The sequence below is a fragment of the Capra hircus genome, chromosome 20, assembly GCF_001704415.2.
Source record: "Capra hircus breed San Clemente chromosome 20, ASM170441v1, whole genome shotgun sequence".
NCBI lineage: Eukaryota > Metazoa > Chordata > Mammalia > Artiodactyla > Bovidae > Capra > Capra hircus.
The window spans coordinates 33,520,481-33,541,003 of NC_030827.1; the positions used below are offsets into that span (position 1 = coordinate 33,520,481).

The 20,523-nt window shown below is 42.3% G+C and overlaps 1 protein-coding gene across 1 annotated transcript in view; it reads right to left on the bottom strand.

Moving 5' to 3' along the window:
* The window catches only part of C7 (complement C7), a 57,289-nt gene continuing 49,113 nt past the window's right edge, over positions 12,348-20,523 (bottom strand). The window contains exons 16-18 of the mRNA XM_005694754.3: positions 18,980-19,070; positions 15,552-15,736; positions 12,348-13,572 (exon numbers count right to left, since the gene is read on the bottom strand). Of these exons, the coding sequence (XP_005694811.1) occupies positions 13,391-13,572; positions 15,552-15,736; positions 18,980-19,070 (458 nt within the window). The 3' untranslated portion in view covers positions 12,348-13,390. The remainder of the gene's footprint in view (positions 13,573-15,551; positions 15,737-18,979; positions 19,071-20,523) is intronic.

Consider the following 20,523-nt stretch of genomic DNA (forward strand, 5'->3'; position numbering starts at 1 on the left):
AACACAAAGAACAAATATTAAAAGCAGCAAGGGAAAAACAACAAATAACACACAAGGGGATTCCCATTAGGATAACAGCTGATCTTTCAATAGAAACTCTTCAGGCCAGGAGGGAATGGCAAGACATACTTAAAGTGATGAAAGACAATAACCTACAGCCCAGATTACTGTACCCAGCAAGGATCTCATTCAAATACGAAGGAGAAACCAAAAGCTTTACAGACAAGCAAAAGCTGAGAGAATTCAGCACCACCAAACCAGCTCTCCAACAAATTCTAAAGGATATTCTCTAGACAGGAAACACGAAAAGGGTGTATAAACCCGAACCCAAAACAATAAAGTAAATGGTAACGGGATCACACTTATCAATAATTACCTTAAACGTAAATGGGTTGAACGCCCCAACCAAAAGACAAAGACTGGCCGAATGGATACAAAAACAAGACCCCTCTATATGCTGCTTACAAGAGACCCACCTCAAAACAAGGGACACATACAGACTGAAAGTGAAGGGCTGGAAAAAGATATACCACGCAAATAGAGACCAAAAGAAAGCAGGAGTGGCAATACTCATTTCCGATAAAATAGACTTTAAAACAAAGGCTGTGAAAAGAGACAACGAAGGCCACTACATAATGATCAAAGGAACAATCCAAGAAGAAGATATATCAATTATAAATATATATGCCCCCAATATAGGAGCACCGCAATATGTAAGACAAATGCTAACAAGTATGAAAGGGGAAATCAACAATAACACAATAATAGTGGGAGACTTTAATACCCCACTCACACCTATGGACAGATCAACTAAACAGAAAATTAACAAAGAAATGCAAACTTTAAATGATACATTAGATCAGTTAGACCTAATTGATATCTATAGGACATTTCACCCCAAAACAATGAATTTCACTTTTTTTTCAAGTGCTCATGGAACCTTCTCCAGGATAGATCACATCCTGGGCCATAAATCTAAACTTGATAAATTCAAAAAAATCGAAATCATTCCAAGCATCTTTTCTGACCATAATGCATTAGATTATATCTCAATTACAGGAGAAAAACTACTAAAAATTCCAACATATGGAGGTTGAACAATACACTTCTGAATAACCAACAAATCACAGAAGAAATCAAAAAAGAAATCAAAATATGCATAGAAACTAATGAAAATGAAAACACAACAACCCAAAACCTGTGGGACACTATAAAAGCAGTGCTAAGAGGAAAGTTCATAGCAATACAGGCATACCTCAAGAAACAAGAAAAAAGTCAAATAAATAACCTAACTCTACAACTAAAGCAACTAGAAAAGGAAGAGTTGGAGAACCCCAGAGTTAGTAGAAGGAAAGAAATCTTAAAAATTAGGGCAGAAATAAATGCAAAAGAAACAAAAGAGACCATAGCAAAAATCAACAAAGCCAAAAGCTGGTTCTTTGAAAGGATAAATAAAATTGACAAACCATTAGCCAGACTCATCAAGAAGCAAAGAGAGAAAAATCAAATCAATAAAATTAGAAATGAAAATGAAGAGATCACAACAGACAACACAGAAATACAAAGGATCATAAGAGACTACTATCAGCAGTTGTATGCCAATAAAATGGACAACGTGGAAGAAATGGACCAATTCTTAGAAAAGTACAATTTTCCAAAACTGAACCAGGAAGAAATAGAAAATCTTAACAGACCCATCACAAGCACGGAAATTGAAACGGTAATCAGAAATCTTCCAGCAAACAAAAGCCCAGGTCCAGATGGCTTCACAGCTGAATTCTACCAAAAATTTCGAGAAGAGCTAACACCTATCCTCCTCAAACTCTTCCAGAAAATTGCAGAGGAAGGTAAACTTCCAACTCATTCTATGAGGCCACCATCACCCTAATACCAAAACCTGACAAAGATGTCACAAAAAAGGAAAACTACAGGCCAATATCACTGATGAACATAGATGCAAAAATCCTCAACAAAATTCTAGCAATCAGAATCCAACAACACATTAAAAAGATCATTCACCATGACCAAGTGGGCTTTATCCCAGGGATGCAAGGATTCTTCAATATCCGCAAATCAATCAATGTAATTCACCACATTAACAAACTGAAAAATAAAAACCATATGATTATCTCAATAGATGCAGAGAAGGCCTTTGACAAAATTCAACATCCATTTATGATAAAAACTCTCCAGAAAGCAGGAATAGAAGGAACGTACCTCAACATAATAAAAGCTATATATGACAAACCCACAGCAAACATTATCCTCAATGGTGAAAAATTGAAAGCATTTCCCCTAAAGTCAGGAACAAGACAAGGGTGTCCACTTTCACCGCTACTATTCAACATAGTTCTGGAAGTTTTGGCCACAGCAATCAGAGCAGAAAAAGAAATAAAAGGAATCCAAATTGGAAAAGAAGAAGTAAAACTCTCACTGTTTGCAGATGACATGATCCTCTACATGGAAAACCCTAAAGACTCCACCAGAAAATTACTAGAGCTCATCAATGAATATAGTAAAGTTGCAGGATATAAAATCAACACACAGAAATCCCTTGCATTCCTATACACGAATAATGAGAAAGTAGAAAAAGAAATTAAGGAAACAATTCCATTCACCATTGCAACGAAAAGAATAAAATACTTAGGAATATATCTACCTAAAGAAACTAAAGACCTATATATAGAAAACTATAAAACACTGATGAAAGAAATCAAAGAGGACACTAATAGATGGAGAAATATACCATGTTCATGGATCGGAAGAATCAATATAGTGAAAATGAGTATACTACCCAAAGAAATTTACAAATTCAATGCAATCCCTGTCAAGCTACCAGCCACATTTTTCACAGAACTAGAACAAATAATTTCAAGATTTGTATGGAAATACAAAAAACCTCGAATAGCCAAAGCAATCTTGAGAAAGAAGAATGGAACTGGAGGAATCAACTTGCCTGACTTCAGGCTCTACTACAAAGCCACAGTCATCAAGACAGTATGGTACTGGCACAAAGACAGACATATAGATCAATGGAACAAAATAGAAAGCCCAGAGATAAATCCACACACATATGGACACCTTATCTTTGACAAAGGAGGCAAGAATATACAATGGAGTAAAGACAATCTCTTTAACAAGTGGTGCTGGGAAAACTGGTCAACCACTTGTAAAAGAATGAAACTAGATCACTTTCTAACACCGTACACAAAAATAAACTCAAAATGGATTAAAGATCTAAATGTAAGATCAGAAACTATAAAACTCCTAGAGGAGAACATAGGCAAAACACTCTCAGACATAAATCACAGCAGGATCCTCTATGATCCACCTCCCAGAATTCTGGAAATAAAAGCAAAAATAAACAAATGGGATCTAATTAAAATTAAAAGCTTCTGCACAACAAAGGAAAATATAAGCAAGGTGAAAAGACAGCCTTCTGAATGGGAGAAAATAATAGCAAATGAAGCAACTGACAAACAACTAATCTCAAAAATATACAAGCAACTTCTGCAGCTCAATTCCAGAAAAATAAACGACCCAATCAAAAAATGGGCCAAAGAACTAAATAGACATTTCTCCAAAGAAGACATACAGATGGCTAACAAACACATGAAAAGATGCTCAACATCACTCATTATTAGAGAAATGCAAATCAAAACCACAATGAGGTACCACTTCACACCAGTCAGAATGGCTGTGATCCAAAACTCTGCAAGCAATAAATGCTGGAGAGGGTGTGGAGAAAAGGGAACCCTCCTACACTGTTGGTGGGAATGCAAACTAGTACAGCCACTATGGAGAACAGTGTGGAGATTCCTTAAAAAATTGCAAATAGAACTACCTTATGACCCAGCAATCCCACTGCTGGGCATACACACTGAGGAAACCAGAATTGAAAGAGACACATGTACCCCAATGTTCATCGCAGCACTGTTTATAATAGCCAGGACATGGAAACAACCTAGATGTCCATCAGCAGATGAATGGATAAGAAAGCTGTGGTACATATACACAATGGAGTATTACTCAGCCGTTAAAAAGAATTCATTTGAATCAGTTCTGATGAGATGGATGAAACTGGAGCCAATTATACAGAGTGAAGTAAGCCAGAAAGAAAAACACCAATACAGTATACTAACACATATATATGGAATTTAGGAAGATGGCAATGACCACCCTGTAGGCAAGACAGGAAAAAAGACACAGATGTGTATAATGGACTTTTGGACTCAGAGGGAGAGGGAGAGGGTGGGATGATTTGGGAGAATGGGAATTCTAACATGTATACTCTCATGTAAGAATTGAATCGCCAGTCCATGTCTGACGTAGGGTGCAGCATGCTTGGGGCTGGTGCATGAGGATGACCCAGAGAGATGTTGTGGGGAGGGAGGTGGGAGGGGGGTTCATGTTTGGGAACGCATGTAAGAATTAAAGATTTTAAAATTTAAAAAATTTTAAAAAATTTAAAAAAAATTTAAAAGGATTAAAATCATTCAAAGTATGTTCTATAACCACAGTGGAATTGAACTAGAAATCAATAACAGAAAGATATTTTGAAATCTCCAAAATATTTAGAAAATTAATGTAAGTCAATGTTTGTTAAAGTTTCATATCCTTAGGATAAAATCATGATAGACATATTTCTAGGTAGATATACCCACGTGTGCGTATGTACTCAGTCACTCAATTGTGTTCCATTCTTTGTGATCCTATTGCAGGAAGGGGGACCCCTTCCAGGGCCCAAAACTGGGCTCTTGTCTAACACTCGGAAGTGAATTGTTCAAGGAGACACATATGCTGACAAAGCAAGAGATCTTATGGGGAAAGGGCACCCGGGTGGAGAGCAGTAGGGTAAGGGAACCCAGGAGAACTGCTTTGCCACATGGCTCATGGTCTCATGTTTTATGGTGATGGGATTAGTTTCTGGGTTGTCTTTAGCCAATCATTCTGACTCAGAGTCCTTCCTGGTGGTGCATGCCTTGTTCAGCCAAGATGGATGCCAGCAAGAAGGATTCTGGGAGGTGGTCGGACATGTGGTGTCTCCTTTTGACCTTTCCTGAACTCTTCCAGTTGGTAGTGGCTTATTAGTTCCGTGTCCCTTACTGGGACCTCCTGTCTTAAAACAACTCATGTTACTATGGTGCCTGGCCAGGGTCAGGGGTTTCAGTCAGTGTGCTTCCCCTAACAACTCCCCCTGAGAGACTTCATACTCAAGATACTTCTTGGGAATTGAGGCGGAGGTATCTTTCTTCTGTAACTTCTTCCTACTATGCATGGGCATAGGCCTGCCTAGCAGAGCAAATGTCTCTCTCTACCTGATCTAAGTCAAGGTATTCTTTGCCTGAAACCAGCATTCACCCTTGTAAATAACAGCACTGTAGTTTGAAACTGTTGGCTCCTCTCAGAGATGAAATAGACAGGGGCCAAACAGGAGACCTAACAGGATGGTCATTCCTGGTCCCCAGAAACAGAAGGCAACATCTGGGGAGAGGGCTGCAGGGTGTGTGACTTCTTTCTGATTGGTTGGTGGTGAGGCAACAGAGTGGTGCTCTAAGACTCTTGTGTTCAGCCTGAAGTTACCATCCTCCACCTTGGTGGGGGCCCCTGTTCTGCAGAAGAACTCAAAGACATTGCTATGCATATTTCTTGAGTAGGAACCAGGACCCTGTCTCAAGGCTGTACCACCATTTGATTGTTCCTCCTCTGTTTCTGTATCCCCTCCCTTCCCTGAATAGCAGCCATTTGAATCTGGTCTTTGGGACTCAGGGAAGGTTAAGGAGGCTGAATGAATGTTCTTATCTTTAATTATTTTTTTGGCATTTTACACACAATATTTTTTATTATTGTTAATCTAAAACATTCAGAAATATCAATTTTTCATTAATCAAAACTGGCCTCTTAAATATTTCAGGTATGCATACACGTATTCAAAATGAAATCAAATGGAACTGTGTATTGGTTTGATGTCACAGCTGCATTTTTTTTTGGGGGGGGGTGGACAGGAGGTCCTGGTAAGGGACACGGAACTAATAAGCCACTACCAACTGGAAGAGTTCAGGACAGGTCAAAAGGAACCACCACATGTCCGACCACCTCCCAGAATCCTTCTTGCTGGCATCCATCTTGGCTGAACAAGGCATGCACCACCAGGAAGGACTCTGAGTCAGAATGATTGGCTAAAGACAACCCAGAAACTAATCCCATCACCATAAAACCCAAGCCTGTGAGCCATGTGGCACAGCAGTTCTCCTGGGTTCCCTTACCCAACTGCTCTCTGCCTGGGTGCCCTTTTCCCATAAGATCTCTTGCTTTGACAGCACATGTGTCTCCTCAGACAATTCACTTCTGAGTGTTAGATAAGAGCCCAGTTTTGGGCCCTGGAAGGGGTCCCCCCTTCCTGTAACAACCCCATGGACTGTAGCCAACCAAGCTCCTCTGTCTATGGAATTTTTCCAGGAAAGAGTACTGGAGTGGGTTCCTGTTCCCTATTTCAGGAGATCTTCCCAACCCAGGAATAGAACCTGTCTCGTGCATCTCCTGCACTGGAAGGCATATTCTTTACCACTGTACCACCTGGGAAGCCAGGTATAACCATAGACACATTCAAACACACACAGCAGATTCATGGAGCGTTAGAAAAACATTTATTTCAATCCATGTTAAAAGATCAGTTTGAGGAAGTTATCATATTTACCCAGCTGAATCTTTTTAAAAGAGCTATGGAAATTACTGTGTTTTCATTCCAGTAACCAAATCTTATCTTGAATGTTGATTTATTTTTTTATTAAGATGAAGCATAACAAAAATTTTAGAACCAGTTGTTGTTGTTTAGGCGCCAAGTCATGTCTGACTCTTTGTAACCCCATGGACTGTAGCCCACCAGGCTCCTCTGTTCATAGAATTTCCCAGGCAAGACTACAGGAGAGGGTTGCCATTTCCTTCTCCAGGGGATCTTCCCAACACAGGGATTGAACCCATGTCTTCTGCATTGGCAGGTGGATTCTTTACCACTGAGCCCCCAGGGAAACCCTTGAATCAACAAGAAATGCTATTGTCATGCTATTGCTATCTATTGCAATAACTATTGCCTACCTACAATATATCAAAATAGTGGTTAAGAGTGTGATCTACCGAACAAAAGGGCTTTAATTTGAATTGTTTCCTCTAACAGTTACCTGTGTAAGTTGGGTAAGTCACTTAGTTTCTCTATGCCTCCATGTCTTCATTTGTAAAATGAGACTAATAATAGTACTTATTCACAGTGTTATTAAGCTGATTAAATGAGCTAATATATATGAAGTGCTCCCAGCAGGTTTAGGTTTTAATATTAATGTTGCTCCTTTCCTGCATTCAGGTTTTTATATTCCACAGCCCAAGACTGAGTTCCAATGTTGCTTTTCAGAAGAGATGGTATATGTCAGCCTGAGTTCCCTGGGACCTGTATTAGACATTCAAAACATTGGTTTTATAATGAGAGAGAAAAAATGTCTCCAAGAATATGCAGAGAGGATGTGTCAGTTTCCATAAATCTGCCCTGCTCTATTTACATTATTTGCCAAGATTGCCAAAGGGCAAGCTTATAAGATAAGATTCCTCACCAACCCACTGGAAGAAGCAACAGGTTTGACATAAATCACAGCAGTTTATGTCTCTTCTATGGACAAAATGTGTCTCATCAAAATCCAAAAGCTTTAATCCCCAAGGTGATGGTATTTGGAGATGGAACCTTTGGGAGGTAATTAGGTTTAAATGAGGTCAGAAGTCATAAGGGCAGACCCCCATGAGGGGATTGGTGCCTTTATAAGAAGAGGAGACCAGAGCTCCCACGTGAGGGCACAACGTCCACCACGTGAGGACACAGTAAGAAAGCAGTTGTCTGCAAACCAGGAGGAGGGCCCACACCGGAGGCCCAATCTGCTGGGAACTTGATCTTGGACTGTCCAGCCTCCAGGACTGTTTAAATCTTCCAGTCTATGGTAGTATGTTATAGCAGCCAGAACTAAGACATCTTGCTCTTTTACCCACTAAAATGGGAAAAAAAGACTGTTCATCATAGATCAGAATTCCCAGTCTGCATCCCAGGGAACTGTCAGCTATAGCCACTTCCACTCTCAGAAGCAGGATCAACAGTCTCCTAATAAGCCAGCATCCCAAGATCAACTTTTCCAGAACTTGGGCTTTTTGTCAATAACTTTTTAAATATTCATTTATTTATTTGACTGTGTCAGGTGTTTCTTGCAGCATGCAGGATCTTCATTTTGTCATGCGGGATCTTTCCTTGCCACACACTGGCTCAGGCACGGTGCAAGGGGCACACGGCATCTTTAGTTCCCTGACCAGAGATCAAACCCGTGTTCCCCGCATTGCAAGGTGAACTCTTAACCACTGGACCAGCAGAGAGGTCCTATCAATATCATTTAGATCTCAGGTATTTCTGCTTCTCCTTAAGTCCTCTGCCTCATTCTGTACCGCCGTTCTCAAATGCAAACATCCTCACCCTCAGTCAGTCCTCCAACAGGGGACATGAGTCAAAATTTCCTAACAATATTCCAAAAAAAAAGAAGGGAGAGAATTAGAAGGCCCACACTTTTCACAGCACTAAAAGACAAAGTGTATCTACTTAAATCCAAGTATTCAGAATACCTGCCCTGTGGGTGTTATAAGAGAACACTCTCACATAGCACATGAACCTGCCCCTGCCTGGCAAGACCCACTTAAACATGGGTTCACAGGACAGTCAAGGCACCAGCACTATATAGAAATGGACGAGTACCACTCTGGGAAGCATAAGAGCCATTTCCAGCCTAGGTCTGCCAACCAGCTATGTGACAGTGGAAAGTAACTGTAAAACGTCCGTTATTGAGCATATACAGCCAGGGTCCTGAGCTGCAGGGGGCACAGAACCATATCGTCAAGTCCCTACTCTCACCGGTCCAGAGGAGACTTGGGGACAAGATCTTTCCAAATGTGACTTCCCCTCACATCTAATAAATCTGTGCACCATGTCCTTGGTAAACAACCAATCATTGCATTGGTAAGAGACTCAAGATACTTTGGAAAGCTTCTCATCTTCCTACCAAAGTATTTAATCCTATGGGGCCACAGTGATCCCATTAGTGAGCATGTCCAGGTTTACATCACACCTGACTTCAAGATTCACGCCCCACCCCCTCACCCCACAGTACTCAGCGTCTGGACAGAGAAGAGTTTCTGGAGTTCAGTGGGAGCCCTTTATGAACTACCATCATGGTTCACACTTGCGTTGCATATGGTCTAGTAGTACACCAATCCTGGGACCTTCATGTTAATCACTTTCTCCTGAGACTGTCTAGTAAAACTTTCCCTTGATGAGAAAATTCCACTCCACTATTATAGAAAAGTCCTTTGACCTGTCTGTATTCCCAGCCCACTTGGTCAGCAGATTCTTGCATAACACACAGTTATTCAGCAGCACATCTGATTTATTCTGTCAGTGCTTCTCTGTCGTGAGCATCATTGATCTGTTGTATACCTGAGGCCCTTCCCCTGGGATTCAGTACCAGCCCCCTCTTGTAGGGATGCACAGAAATAATAGTGATAACAGAGTAGTACTTAATGTTTGTCCTTTCTCAGGAAATTGTCCTCAGCCTGTAAATCAAAAAGCACTTTATTGTTCTTTCTTCTGCCCACCCTTTCACCTTCAGCCCACCCTCTCTGAAACAACGGTCTTCTCATCTAGTCTTGTTAACCCTTGGCTAAAAAAGCAAAAATTTTTTTACATGATTGATGTTTTGAGAATCAATCGGGAGCTTTGCATAAATCTGGAGCTTTTACAGGAATAAATAAAAAGACAAATTGCAAGTGCTTCGGTTGTCACAGCAGGGACTCCTATCATGCCATCAGCTTTCTTGTCCCCAAATGTGCGAACTGCCTGAAAGACCAAGGTAATTGAAAAGCATGCATATACCTCGGGTTTCTCAGATATTAGGAGGAAATTGCCTCCTACTGCGGTTGCTTTCTGGCTCAGTGTTCTGAAAGAGAACAGGTCATTCCATTTCTAGCTAAAGTATTGAATCCACTTTAACTAGTCCATCAAGGAAGAAAAGTTCTGGTCCACCGGTAGGTAGCAGGGTTAATGCAGCGGCTCAGTTCTGCTACTCCTGTACTAAGGATGCTCCAATCTTTTTTTTTTTTTTTTTCTCTCGCTCTCTCCCCCCACCCTTCCCTCTCTCTCTCCTTCTCTCTTATTTTCATTTCTCTTCTCTCCTCTTGTGTCTCCTCCTCCTAACCTATCTCAGACAAAGAAAGAGTCATAGATACACTTGAATGCCTTAAGTATAGAGGATATTCATTTATCTTCAAGTTTATGATGACCACCTTCACTAACTATTATGCCCATCTTACAAATAATCCAAATGCCTGTGGTAGGTCAGTATGTGTGCAGGTATGAGGGCGTAAGAAATATTGGTAGTACAGAAAAAAATATAGAGCAAATGATAAACTGTGGGGTCAGTCCAAAAATATTGATAAATATACATACCTTAACCAAAACAAAAGTAACTAACAGTCTGTGGTGCAGCTTTTTGAGGGAACACCGAAAAAAACAGCTGCTCAGTACCTGCAGCTCTGAACAGCTACTCACCAACAGGATGGTCTTGCAGGTCCCATGTGAAGCTGAGATTAGCCATGACCTGCCCTGTTGAGAGGGGGTGCCCTCAATCAAATGAGCCAGTCACCTGGCTTGTTGTTAGGAAACTCAGAGTTCCAGAGGACATTTGTCAGACATCCCCCTTGCCATTCTGCATCCCCACCATACCCCACCTGAATACCAAGAACTTTCCCTCTATTTCACGGGGATTACAACCATCCTGGACTGTTGCTGCTGGGAGGGAAGTTCCAAACAGAGCAGTTAGGATGGGGCTCATTAAATCTCAGGGCATTGATAAACAGCACTTCTGTTGGCCAATTGTTAGGAAACGTGTGGAGTGTCGCAAGAAGACACAGTCCAGTGCAATTAGGATAACTTCCAAAGCAGCTTCTCTGCCCAGGTGACTCACAGGGTCCACTGAAATTGTGAGTGATGGGCAGCAGGATGTGAGTGGGCTCTCATGGAGCTCCCTGCAGTGAGTTAATGCCTGAGCCAATTCCCTCCTCTCCTCTATCCCCCAGTAGGTCCAGACAACTTTCACTTCAGCATTTTCTGCCTTCTCCTCCAAGGCTGGATCCCAGCCAGGTGCCCCTCACCTGGTCTGAGGCAGAGGAAGGGGCAGACGAGGGCATTCTCCCGCTGCCTCTGTTCTCATTGTGTCAGTTTTCATGACATAAACAGTCCTTCCAGCTTTCCTAAAACCTTCTCCTTAGATGTTCAGGAACTCATTTTGGAAATCTCAAAAGATTTATAATGTTGTATGTTACTTTCTTCCTGCAGCCCTGATGCCATGATGCTAATTCTCTCATAGAGAATTGTGAATGGCTCTGTCCAACTAGAGAAAAAGCCAAGGATAAGAATGTTCAGAAAAAAGAAAAAAAAAGATGAAATTTAGTATTTCAAGACAGCGTCTCTGTCCAATCTCATTCACTGGTCCCTGTTTAGCCACCAATTATTCACTCATCCAGGATAGAACCTGGAGGATATTATGCTAAATGAAATAAGCCAGACACAAAAAGATAAATACAGCATGATCTCTCTTATACAAGGTATCTAAAACAGTCAAATTCATGGAAGCAGAGAGTAGAATGGTGGTTGCCTAGGGCTAGGGACAGGGAAAACGGGGAGGTGACGGTCAAAGAATATCAAGTTTCAGTTATACAAGATAAGGGAGTTCTAAAGATCTCCTATACAACACAGTGTGTATAGCTAACAATGCTGTAATGTATATTTAAAATTTTCTAAGAGGAAAGATCTTATGTTGTGTTCTTTCTGTTCTTATCATGATAATAATTACAATGAGAGTGGGAGGGAACTTTGGGAGGTGATAGATATGTTTATGGTCTTCATGGTGATGATGTTTTCACACACGTATACGTCGCTTCAGTCATGTCTGACTCTTTGGACTGTAGCCCACCAGGCTCCTCTGTCCATGGGATTCTCCAGGCAAGAATACTGGAGTGGGTTGCCGTGCCCTCCTCCCAGGGATCTTCCCGACCCAGGGATCGAACCCACATCTCTTATGTCTCCTGCATTGGCAGGTGGGAAGCGCCACCTGGGAAGTTTCTCACAGATGTATACTTATCCCCAAACTCCTGTACAGCTCTTTACATGTCAATCATACCTCAACAAAGCAATTTAAAAGGCTTTAAATGTAAAAAAGAGCACATTAGCCATCCTTCATGGCAAGATTCTTTAAAATTAAACATAACACAGATTTTTTTAATGTCAAAGAATGGTATCTATAATGAGTTTTTAAATCATTGTCATTTAAACTAAAGTTTTATTAAAATGTATCAGAAAATACAGATATTATTTGTGTATAAATGCATGCTTAAATCCCACTGAATCCCACTCATTTAACCTACAGCTGCTATTTTGTTTTGATGAAAGATGAATAGGGGATAAATAGAGAGCTAATGCTTCAAACAGATCTACCTGTAGAGTCCCCGGAAAAATCTAGGTGTGTATCCATATTAAAGAACACTCTTCACTCAAATATGCAATCACTCAATAGCTCAAACATAAATGATGCTTCCTACCAAAAAAAAGAGAGAGAGAGAGAGAGAAGAAGAGGAAGGCAAATTACAGGTCTTGAATTTGGTACATACTAAAGAAAAGCTCCAGAGAGAAGCCTGAATTGTATTTGTTCTCAGATAAGAAGGTAGCCATCACAGAACGGATTCCACTTTGATGATGGGTGATTTAACCTTCTGATAAGATTAGGGATCTCCAGGTGTCCTGCCTGGGTCAACAGGGTGAAGCCTGGGATTACCATTTGGGATGGAATAATTGTATCTGTCTTCCTCCATTCCAGATCCCCTTTGTATTCGGTTTCACTGAGTGAAGACAGCCTCTCTAATCTTTCTGTTTTCCTAATCAATTTGTAGAATGTATTCTGGCTTATGAGTGGAGTCAATCATACTTAAAAGAATCATAGAGCATTGAAATTTCTCTAGTCTAACCCTCTAATTTTCAGATTAAGAAAAAAAAAAAAGGCAAGGTCCAGAGAACTACAAAACATTTGCAAAGGTTCATCAATATCCTTCAGACTGACATTTTTTAGAAAGAGAAGAGAAAAAAGATCTGAATTCGGGTCTGGGAGGACAAAGGGCTGTGGGATTATGCAGGGGTACAAGTTGGGGGAAGGGGACACGGAGGGGAAGGAGAAAGAATGGGCCTGCGTGCTTGGAAGCCTACAGGGCTGGCTGTGCAGAGCTTTAGTTCAGCCACAGCGCCTGAGGGACGGCGAGCCGGCACCTACGCGGCCTCGGCGGCGCAGGGCCGGATGCTGGTGACGGAGATGCTCAGTCCTCTGCATCTCAGGACGCCGGCCTCGCACTCCGTCATCGTCTGCTCCCTGCCGTTCACCTCTACGCAGACGCTAAATCCTGCTTCCTCGCACTCCGAGGCGGCTCTGCAGACACATTCGTTGCCCTCGGCTGGAAAAAGAAGCAAGAGAGGCTTAATGGCACCTGGTGGAGGTGGGGGAGCCCAGGCACATCCCATCCAAAGTTATGCAAGTGGTGACTGGAGAGCTACCGGTGTTCCTGTCACCCACTAACTGCCCCGCCCCGACTGTGGGCTAAATAATACAGACGGTAAATAATCTGCCTGTTACGCAGGAGACCCGGGTTCAATCCCTGGGCCAGGAAGATCCCCTGGAGCAGGGAGTGGCAACCTGCGCCAGTAAAGGGAGGCTTTTTGCTCCAGAGTAAGCAGGTTCTGGGGCTGGTGCCCGGCTTCCTGTCGACTGGACGCCCATGGGGCGGTTCACTCCTTCAGGTGCTGCCCAGGGGGGCCCAAACATGATGTGACCCCTCAACGCCCAGACCGAAGGCGGAGACCTCAGCAAAGAGCCGGGCAGCAAGCCTTAGAGGGAGACAAAGAAAAGGAGAATTAACTTGCTTTGAGAGAGAGGAAGTGAAACCCAAAAGGCCTCATACCGCGTAAAGACCAAACAGAAACGAGTGGGAAGGAAAGCTGTGAGGGCGCTGAAGGGGTGATGCTGGAACAGGCATCCCCCGAAGGAGGGTAACCAGGTCAGCCAGCAGACTGTGATGACTGCCAAACCGAATGTGTCGCAGACATGGCCGTAGAGTTGTGTGTGCCGCCTTTTCCGCTGCAAATGGGACAGGGGTGAGGGGAAAGATGCCCAGGGGGTACCAGCCAGGAGCAGGAGGCCCTGAGGAGCTGGTAGAGACCTTACAGATCCAGAAAGCACCATCAGGCTCCCAGATTTATAGATGGGAAAACTGAGGACCATGGCCTGGCTTGGGCAACTCAGCTCTTCTCCCTTAGAGGTGGGGCCCCTGGTGGTAGTGCTGTTAAGTGCTGCCAGGACACCAGGACAGGAGACCAGCAAGTAGTATCTCCTTTTCCATCACATCCTTCGGATTGCTTCTAGGAGAAAGTGTCAGCCTGGCACTCGTGCTTCCAACATGCCCCTTTGTTGTTGCTAAGTCAATAGGTCATGTCTTGACTCTTTGCGACCCCATGGACCATAGCCCACCAGGCTCCTCTGTCCATGGGATTCTCCAGGCAAGAATACTGGAGTGGGTTGCCATGCCCTCTTCCAGGGGATCTCCCCAACCCAGGGATCAAACCCTTGTCTCCTGCTTGGCAGGCAGATTCTTTACCACTGAGCCACCTGGGAAGACATTTTTATGGTTACTTAATATTTATGGTAAGGGATATTTCCTATTAAAGATGTGCTATAAAGTTTCCTCTTTTAAAAATTGTTATTTTTATGTGAGGCTGTTTCTTTTTTAATGAATATATAATATGGATACTACAAGGACAGAGCAAAAATCATGAAGGTGAAATGTGATATTTGGGAGGACATTCAGGCCATCAGGGCTTCCCTGGTGGCTCAGACAGTAACAAATCTGCCTGCAATGCAGTCAACCTGGGTTCGATCCCTGGGTAAGGAAGATCCCCTGGAGAAGGAAATGGCAACCCACTCCAGCATTCTTGCCTAGAGAATTCCATGGACAGAGGAACCTGGCAGGCTACCATCCACGGGGTCTCAAAGAGTCAGACACGACTGAGTGACCCAACAAGTTCAGACCACCATGGAGGGTTCTGCATCCACCACTTCCCCTCCCCAGGGAAGGCAGCGGGGGAGGATAGTGGGGATAGCAGAAGACTGGGGTTTGGTCCCTGGATCGGGAAGATACCCTGGAGAAGGGAATGGCTACCTGCTCCAGTTTGGAGGATCAGGCAAGGGAGGCATTTCGCTCCAGAGTAAGCAGGTTCTGAGCCTCATGGCAGGCTTCACACTCAGACCAGTCTGAGTCTTTGACATACTTAGGGATGTGCTGTCATCCATTGCTAAACATCCATAGCAAACTACATTTTTGAAAACTTCACTCCTACTACTGAAGTATTTTTATCATCACAAATATGAAATGTCCCTTACCATCACATTTTTCCCATAGTGGACACACACCGCAAGCTTCTTCAGCCAAGGCAGGCAGAATGCAGCTCTCCCTACCAGCCACAGTGTAATTTCTACCCTGGCACTGGAGAACGTGCATCTTGCAAACGGTCAGAGGCAGTATTCTTTTGCTTCTCTCATCTCGAGCACATACATGCAAGGAGGACCTGAAACAAAATTTTTAAGTTACTTCCTTTACAAAATTTTCTTTCCTCAAAGCTGAAAATGAAAAGTGAAAGGTGAGGCTCTGGGCTCAGTGCCTCAGATGTTGTCTCCCACAGCCAAATGAGGGGACAGAAATTCAAATCCCCCACATTTCTAAGGCCCAATCCCCTCCAGTCTTCAAAATGAACATATTTTGCTTTTTATTTGCTCACAAGTTTTATAATCTTAGGTATCTGGTGCCGATCTAGTTTCATTTAGAACAGATCAGATACAGCAAATTAAAAGAGAAGGCAATGGTCTGTTAGCAACAGGTAGATTGATGACAAAGGAAGAGACAGAAAATTAGCAAAGATCACTGGAGGAGGGCATGGCAACCCACTCCAGTATTCTTGCCTGGAGAATCCCATAGACAGAGGAACCTGGCGGGCTGCAGTCCATAGGGTTGGAAAGAGTCAGACATGACTGAAGCGACAGCACACACACACTCACTCAGAGGGACCGAAGTCAAATGCGATCATGTGATTGGGGCAGGAGGAGAAGGGGACGACAGAGGATGAGATGGCCGGATGGCATCACCTACTCAATGGACATGGGTTTGGGTAGACTCTGGGAGTTGGTGACGGACAGGGAGGCCTGGTGTGCTGTGGCTTATGGGGTCGCAAAGGGTCAGACACAACTGACTGACTGAACTGAACTGAACTGAACTGGACTGACACCTATGGCTGATTCATGTTGAGGTTTGACAGAAGACAACTAAATTCTGTAAAGCAATTATCCTTCAGTTAAAAAATAAATAAATTTTGAAAAAGTGGGACTACTAACTGCAGAAGAAAGCAGCTCTTCCCAGCCCAGCAGTCCTGAGAGTTCACATCCACATGATGGCATTATCCACAGCCAATGACTAAATTGTCAAGGGAAGATGAACTCTATTTTTCAATGCTATTTTTAGAGTATCTATGTTTACAAAATTGTTTAGAAATATTTCCGTGAAATGTGTTACTTTTTTTCCTTATGCATGGGTGCTAAAAAAGTGCCAGTATTTGAAATGTTGCTAATAAAAACAACCACTTATCTGAATACTGATGGGTAAGGATGCCATTACTGTAGTGAAACCTTAGACAACAAAAGGCATTTTTGAATAACAGACAGAATCTATATTTACTTACATATATTTAGCTCTAATGTTTTCTTCTCTAACCAAGAGCTAAATTTGTTTGGACAAAGAAATACAGAAATATATAACGGAAACAAATCCTTGTATCTTTTTTTAAATCTGTTTATTTAAACTTTAAATAGAAGTACTTAGAACAGCTTAAAGACCTTACAAGCCACCTCCCTTGTTATCAGTGCGCATTCAGTCGCTCAGTTGTGTCTGACTCTGCAGCCCCATGGACTGTGGCTCCATGGAGGAGCCCAGAGGACAGGCTCAACTGTCCATGGAATTTTCCAGGCAAGAATACTTGAGCAGATTCCCATTTCCTACTGCAGGGGATCTTCCCCACCCAGGGATCAAACCCATGTCTCTTGCGTCTCCTGCATTGGCAGGTGGATTCTTTACTACTTGGGCCATCTGGGAAGCCCATATCAGACATTAAAACTCTTCCCAAGTGTATGAACAACAGGCTGCAGATAGGCTCAATGAAGCAAAGAAATTGAAAGGAAGATGAAGGTGAATCAAGGTAAACAATGATTAACAGAGAATAACAGCACAGTCAGAAGATTCTGGGCTGAACTTTTTTGTGTGTTTGTTTCCTTTTTCTCCTTTTTCTTTCTTTCTTTCTTTTTTTTTTTTTTTTACAATTTCCATTTATGTTATTCAGCTATATATTCTCCTTCACACAAAAAGTTACTTCTTATAGGATACCCCTTAGTCATCACTACCCAATGTAGGTATTCAAGGAGTTGGATATGTGTTTTGATGACCATACTAACTGAAAGCCAAGTAATTGGCCAATAAATTTGTGTTTTGATTGTTAATCTTAGAGGTGGTCAGTAAGCCCTAGGGACTGGATGTTTCCTATTTGCCTCTCCAGATTCACCCTCCTCTCTTCTTCACCCTGCCTGGGAAGCTGAAGCGTATGGACCACATCAGTAGGCTTCCTTGTCCTCTAGCTTCAGGCGTGTTTGATCATTGTGGGGTTCTGGCAGAAGAGGAGGGAGGAAAGAGAATACATTTGGGGTATTTATTCCCCTGGCTCACTCCTAGGCACCTCTGAAGCCCCTAAAATGAGAGACTCAACTCCTCAACTAACCCTCTGTCAACAGATTTTCATAAAAGCTCCTCTCTCACAACTTCTGACTTAGGCATGGGAAAAAATGTAAACCAGTTCAGTTCAGCTTCTACCAGTTCAGGAATACTGCCCTGTTATGTGCAGTTTTCTTTGCTCGACCCACATTTCTGTAAATAGTCCCACCAATAAATCTCCTCTGGTCCTAATTTAATCATGCCATCTGTATCCAACATGTAGTAATTACTTCAGCTATATTTCTGCAAAAGAGTGATTTCAAGTGGGATGCTGTTCTTGGAATGCAAATCTAGAAACATATTTCAAGAATTAGAAAAGCAGCTGCTTTTTTCTCTGTTGGTATTGCTTTAAGAGTTTATGTCTCTGGGGCTTCCCTGGTAGCTCAGTGGTAAAGAATCAGCCTGCCAATGCAAGAGAGACAGGTTCAATCTCCAATCCAGGAAGATCCCACATGCTGCGCATAACTAAGCCCATGCACCACAACTACTGAGCTTGTGCTCTAGAGCCTGGGAGCCGAAACTACTGAGCCTGCGTGCCCTAAAGGTCATGCTCTGCAACAAGAGAAGCCACAGCAAAGAGAAACATGTACACCGCAACTAGAGAGTAGCCTCCGCTTGCAGCAATGAAGACCCAGCACAGCCAAAAATAAATAAATTAAATGATTTTTTTTTTAAAGTTTATGTCTCAAGGGAATTTCAGCCCTAATCTCCTCAAGCTCTAAATCCTCGTGTTTTGTCATTTTGTCCCATTTTATACAGAAAACAAGCAGCCTCAAGCAATCCTTCAGCCTTTCTCACCAGCCAGACTAGAACACTGCCTGACACCACCAATGGTCAGCCCTGGTGATCTAGGCAAAAACAGGCAGCAAATGGACTGGCCTGAAATGCAAAGGGCCTTGGTGCTTGGTCAGTAACATCTTTGACCCAACAGAGACTAGCATCCAAGAAATCATTCAATCTATTTTGAAGAAAATAAAACAGAGAAGAAAACAGAGCTTACCCACATTCATAGGGCATTTTACAAACACATCTCAAATTCTGCAGTTTCTCCCAGGGCTGACATTTAGGCACTTTCGGTGTCAAAGGTGCTTCTAAAAGAGAAGAATAATGGAGATGTGACCATTAGGAGAAGAGCTTGTTTGTAGTAAACAAGGATTGTTTCAATCATTGAACCAGGCAATGAATTCTTATAATCAATAAATTAATAAAGCTTTAAAGCATTTTATAAGAGGTACAGCATCACAGACCCAACAAATAACGTCTTTGATCATAATAGCCACCATTTCTTGAGCATTGACTCTTGATCCTGCCCTTTTTATGTGATATTTAATTCTTAATAAATAGCCATTTAAGAGATGAGGAAACTAAGAGTCAGAAAAGTCAAGAAATTCATGCTAGTTAACAAATTGGCCAAGCCAGGATTTAAGTCCATGTTTGTCTGAATTGAAGTCCCATGGTGTAGGCTCCCTTTCTTCAAAAAGGTGGAGTTTAAAATACCATAATAAGAGGGTAGCACTGAAATGTAAACATTACACGTGTAAAAGAGACAACTAGTGGGAATTTGATGATTGATGCAGGGAGCTCAACCGGGTGCTCTCCAACAACCCAGAGGTATGGGATGGTGTGGGGAGTGGGAGGGAGGTTCAGGGGGAGGGGACACATACATACTTACAGCTGATACACATTTTTGTATGGCAGAAACCAACACATTGTAGAGCAATTATCCTCCAATTAAAAATTTTAAAGAAGAAGTTGGGGTTTAAAAACCATGGGTTATTTGGGTACGTTTTGCCCGCTGTGCCTCTCATGAGACAGAAAGCATACCCCTGACCTATACAAGAACTCTCAGTATCTCCAGGATGACTATAATAATCTCTTACATGTAAATGTCCAAGTGGTCTCCCCTCAACAGTGAGTAAATGTGTGGAGGTGTTTAGATTGGTAAAATCCTTTCCTTCATGTTTTCTACAAACTGATAGAAAGCCAATTATCGTTCCAGTTTTGTCAGGGAAACACCTTGGTCTGACTTGCAAGAGCTTCATTTGCCATGGCCGCAGCTAGGCCTGACTACAAGGTGAGCAGTGTTCATTCTGCCATTTCCACTTGCCTTGCCACGTCCACTTCCGGCAGCTTCATTACAATGGAATTCTGCGGCATATACTTTTTCATCATGAAACTAGTTACCTGTTAGATACACCTATAAAGGTCATTTGTCTGAAGGTCATGTTTTTATGGATGCACAAACTGTAGAATGCTTCCTTACTTTTGGAAAACTTAAGAGCTTTAGACATGACAGGAAAATCTCATGAACAAGGAAGGCATAAACTTGTAAAAACGGTACCAAGGTGCAGTGTGTCTGTCGTGTCCAGCATTGTCTGTAGCAAGTATTTATTCTTTAAGCATTTTTCTTTAAGATGGTATTATCTTAAATGCAATGTAGTATCCTGAATTGGATCCTAGACCATGAAAACGACATCCGTGGAAAAACGTGATGAATGAAGAGTCTGTCGTTTAGTTGACAGTGTTGTACTAATTAATATTAAT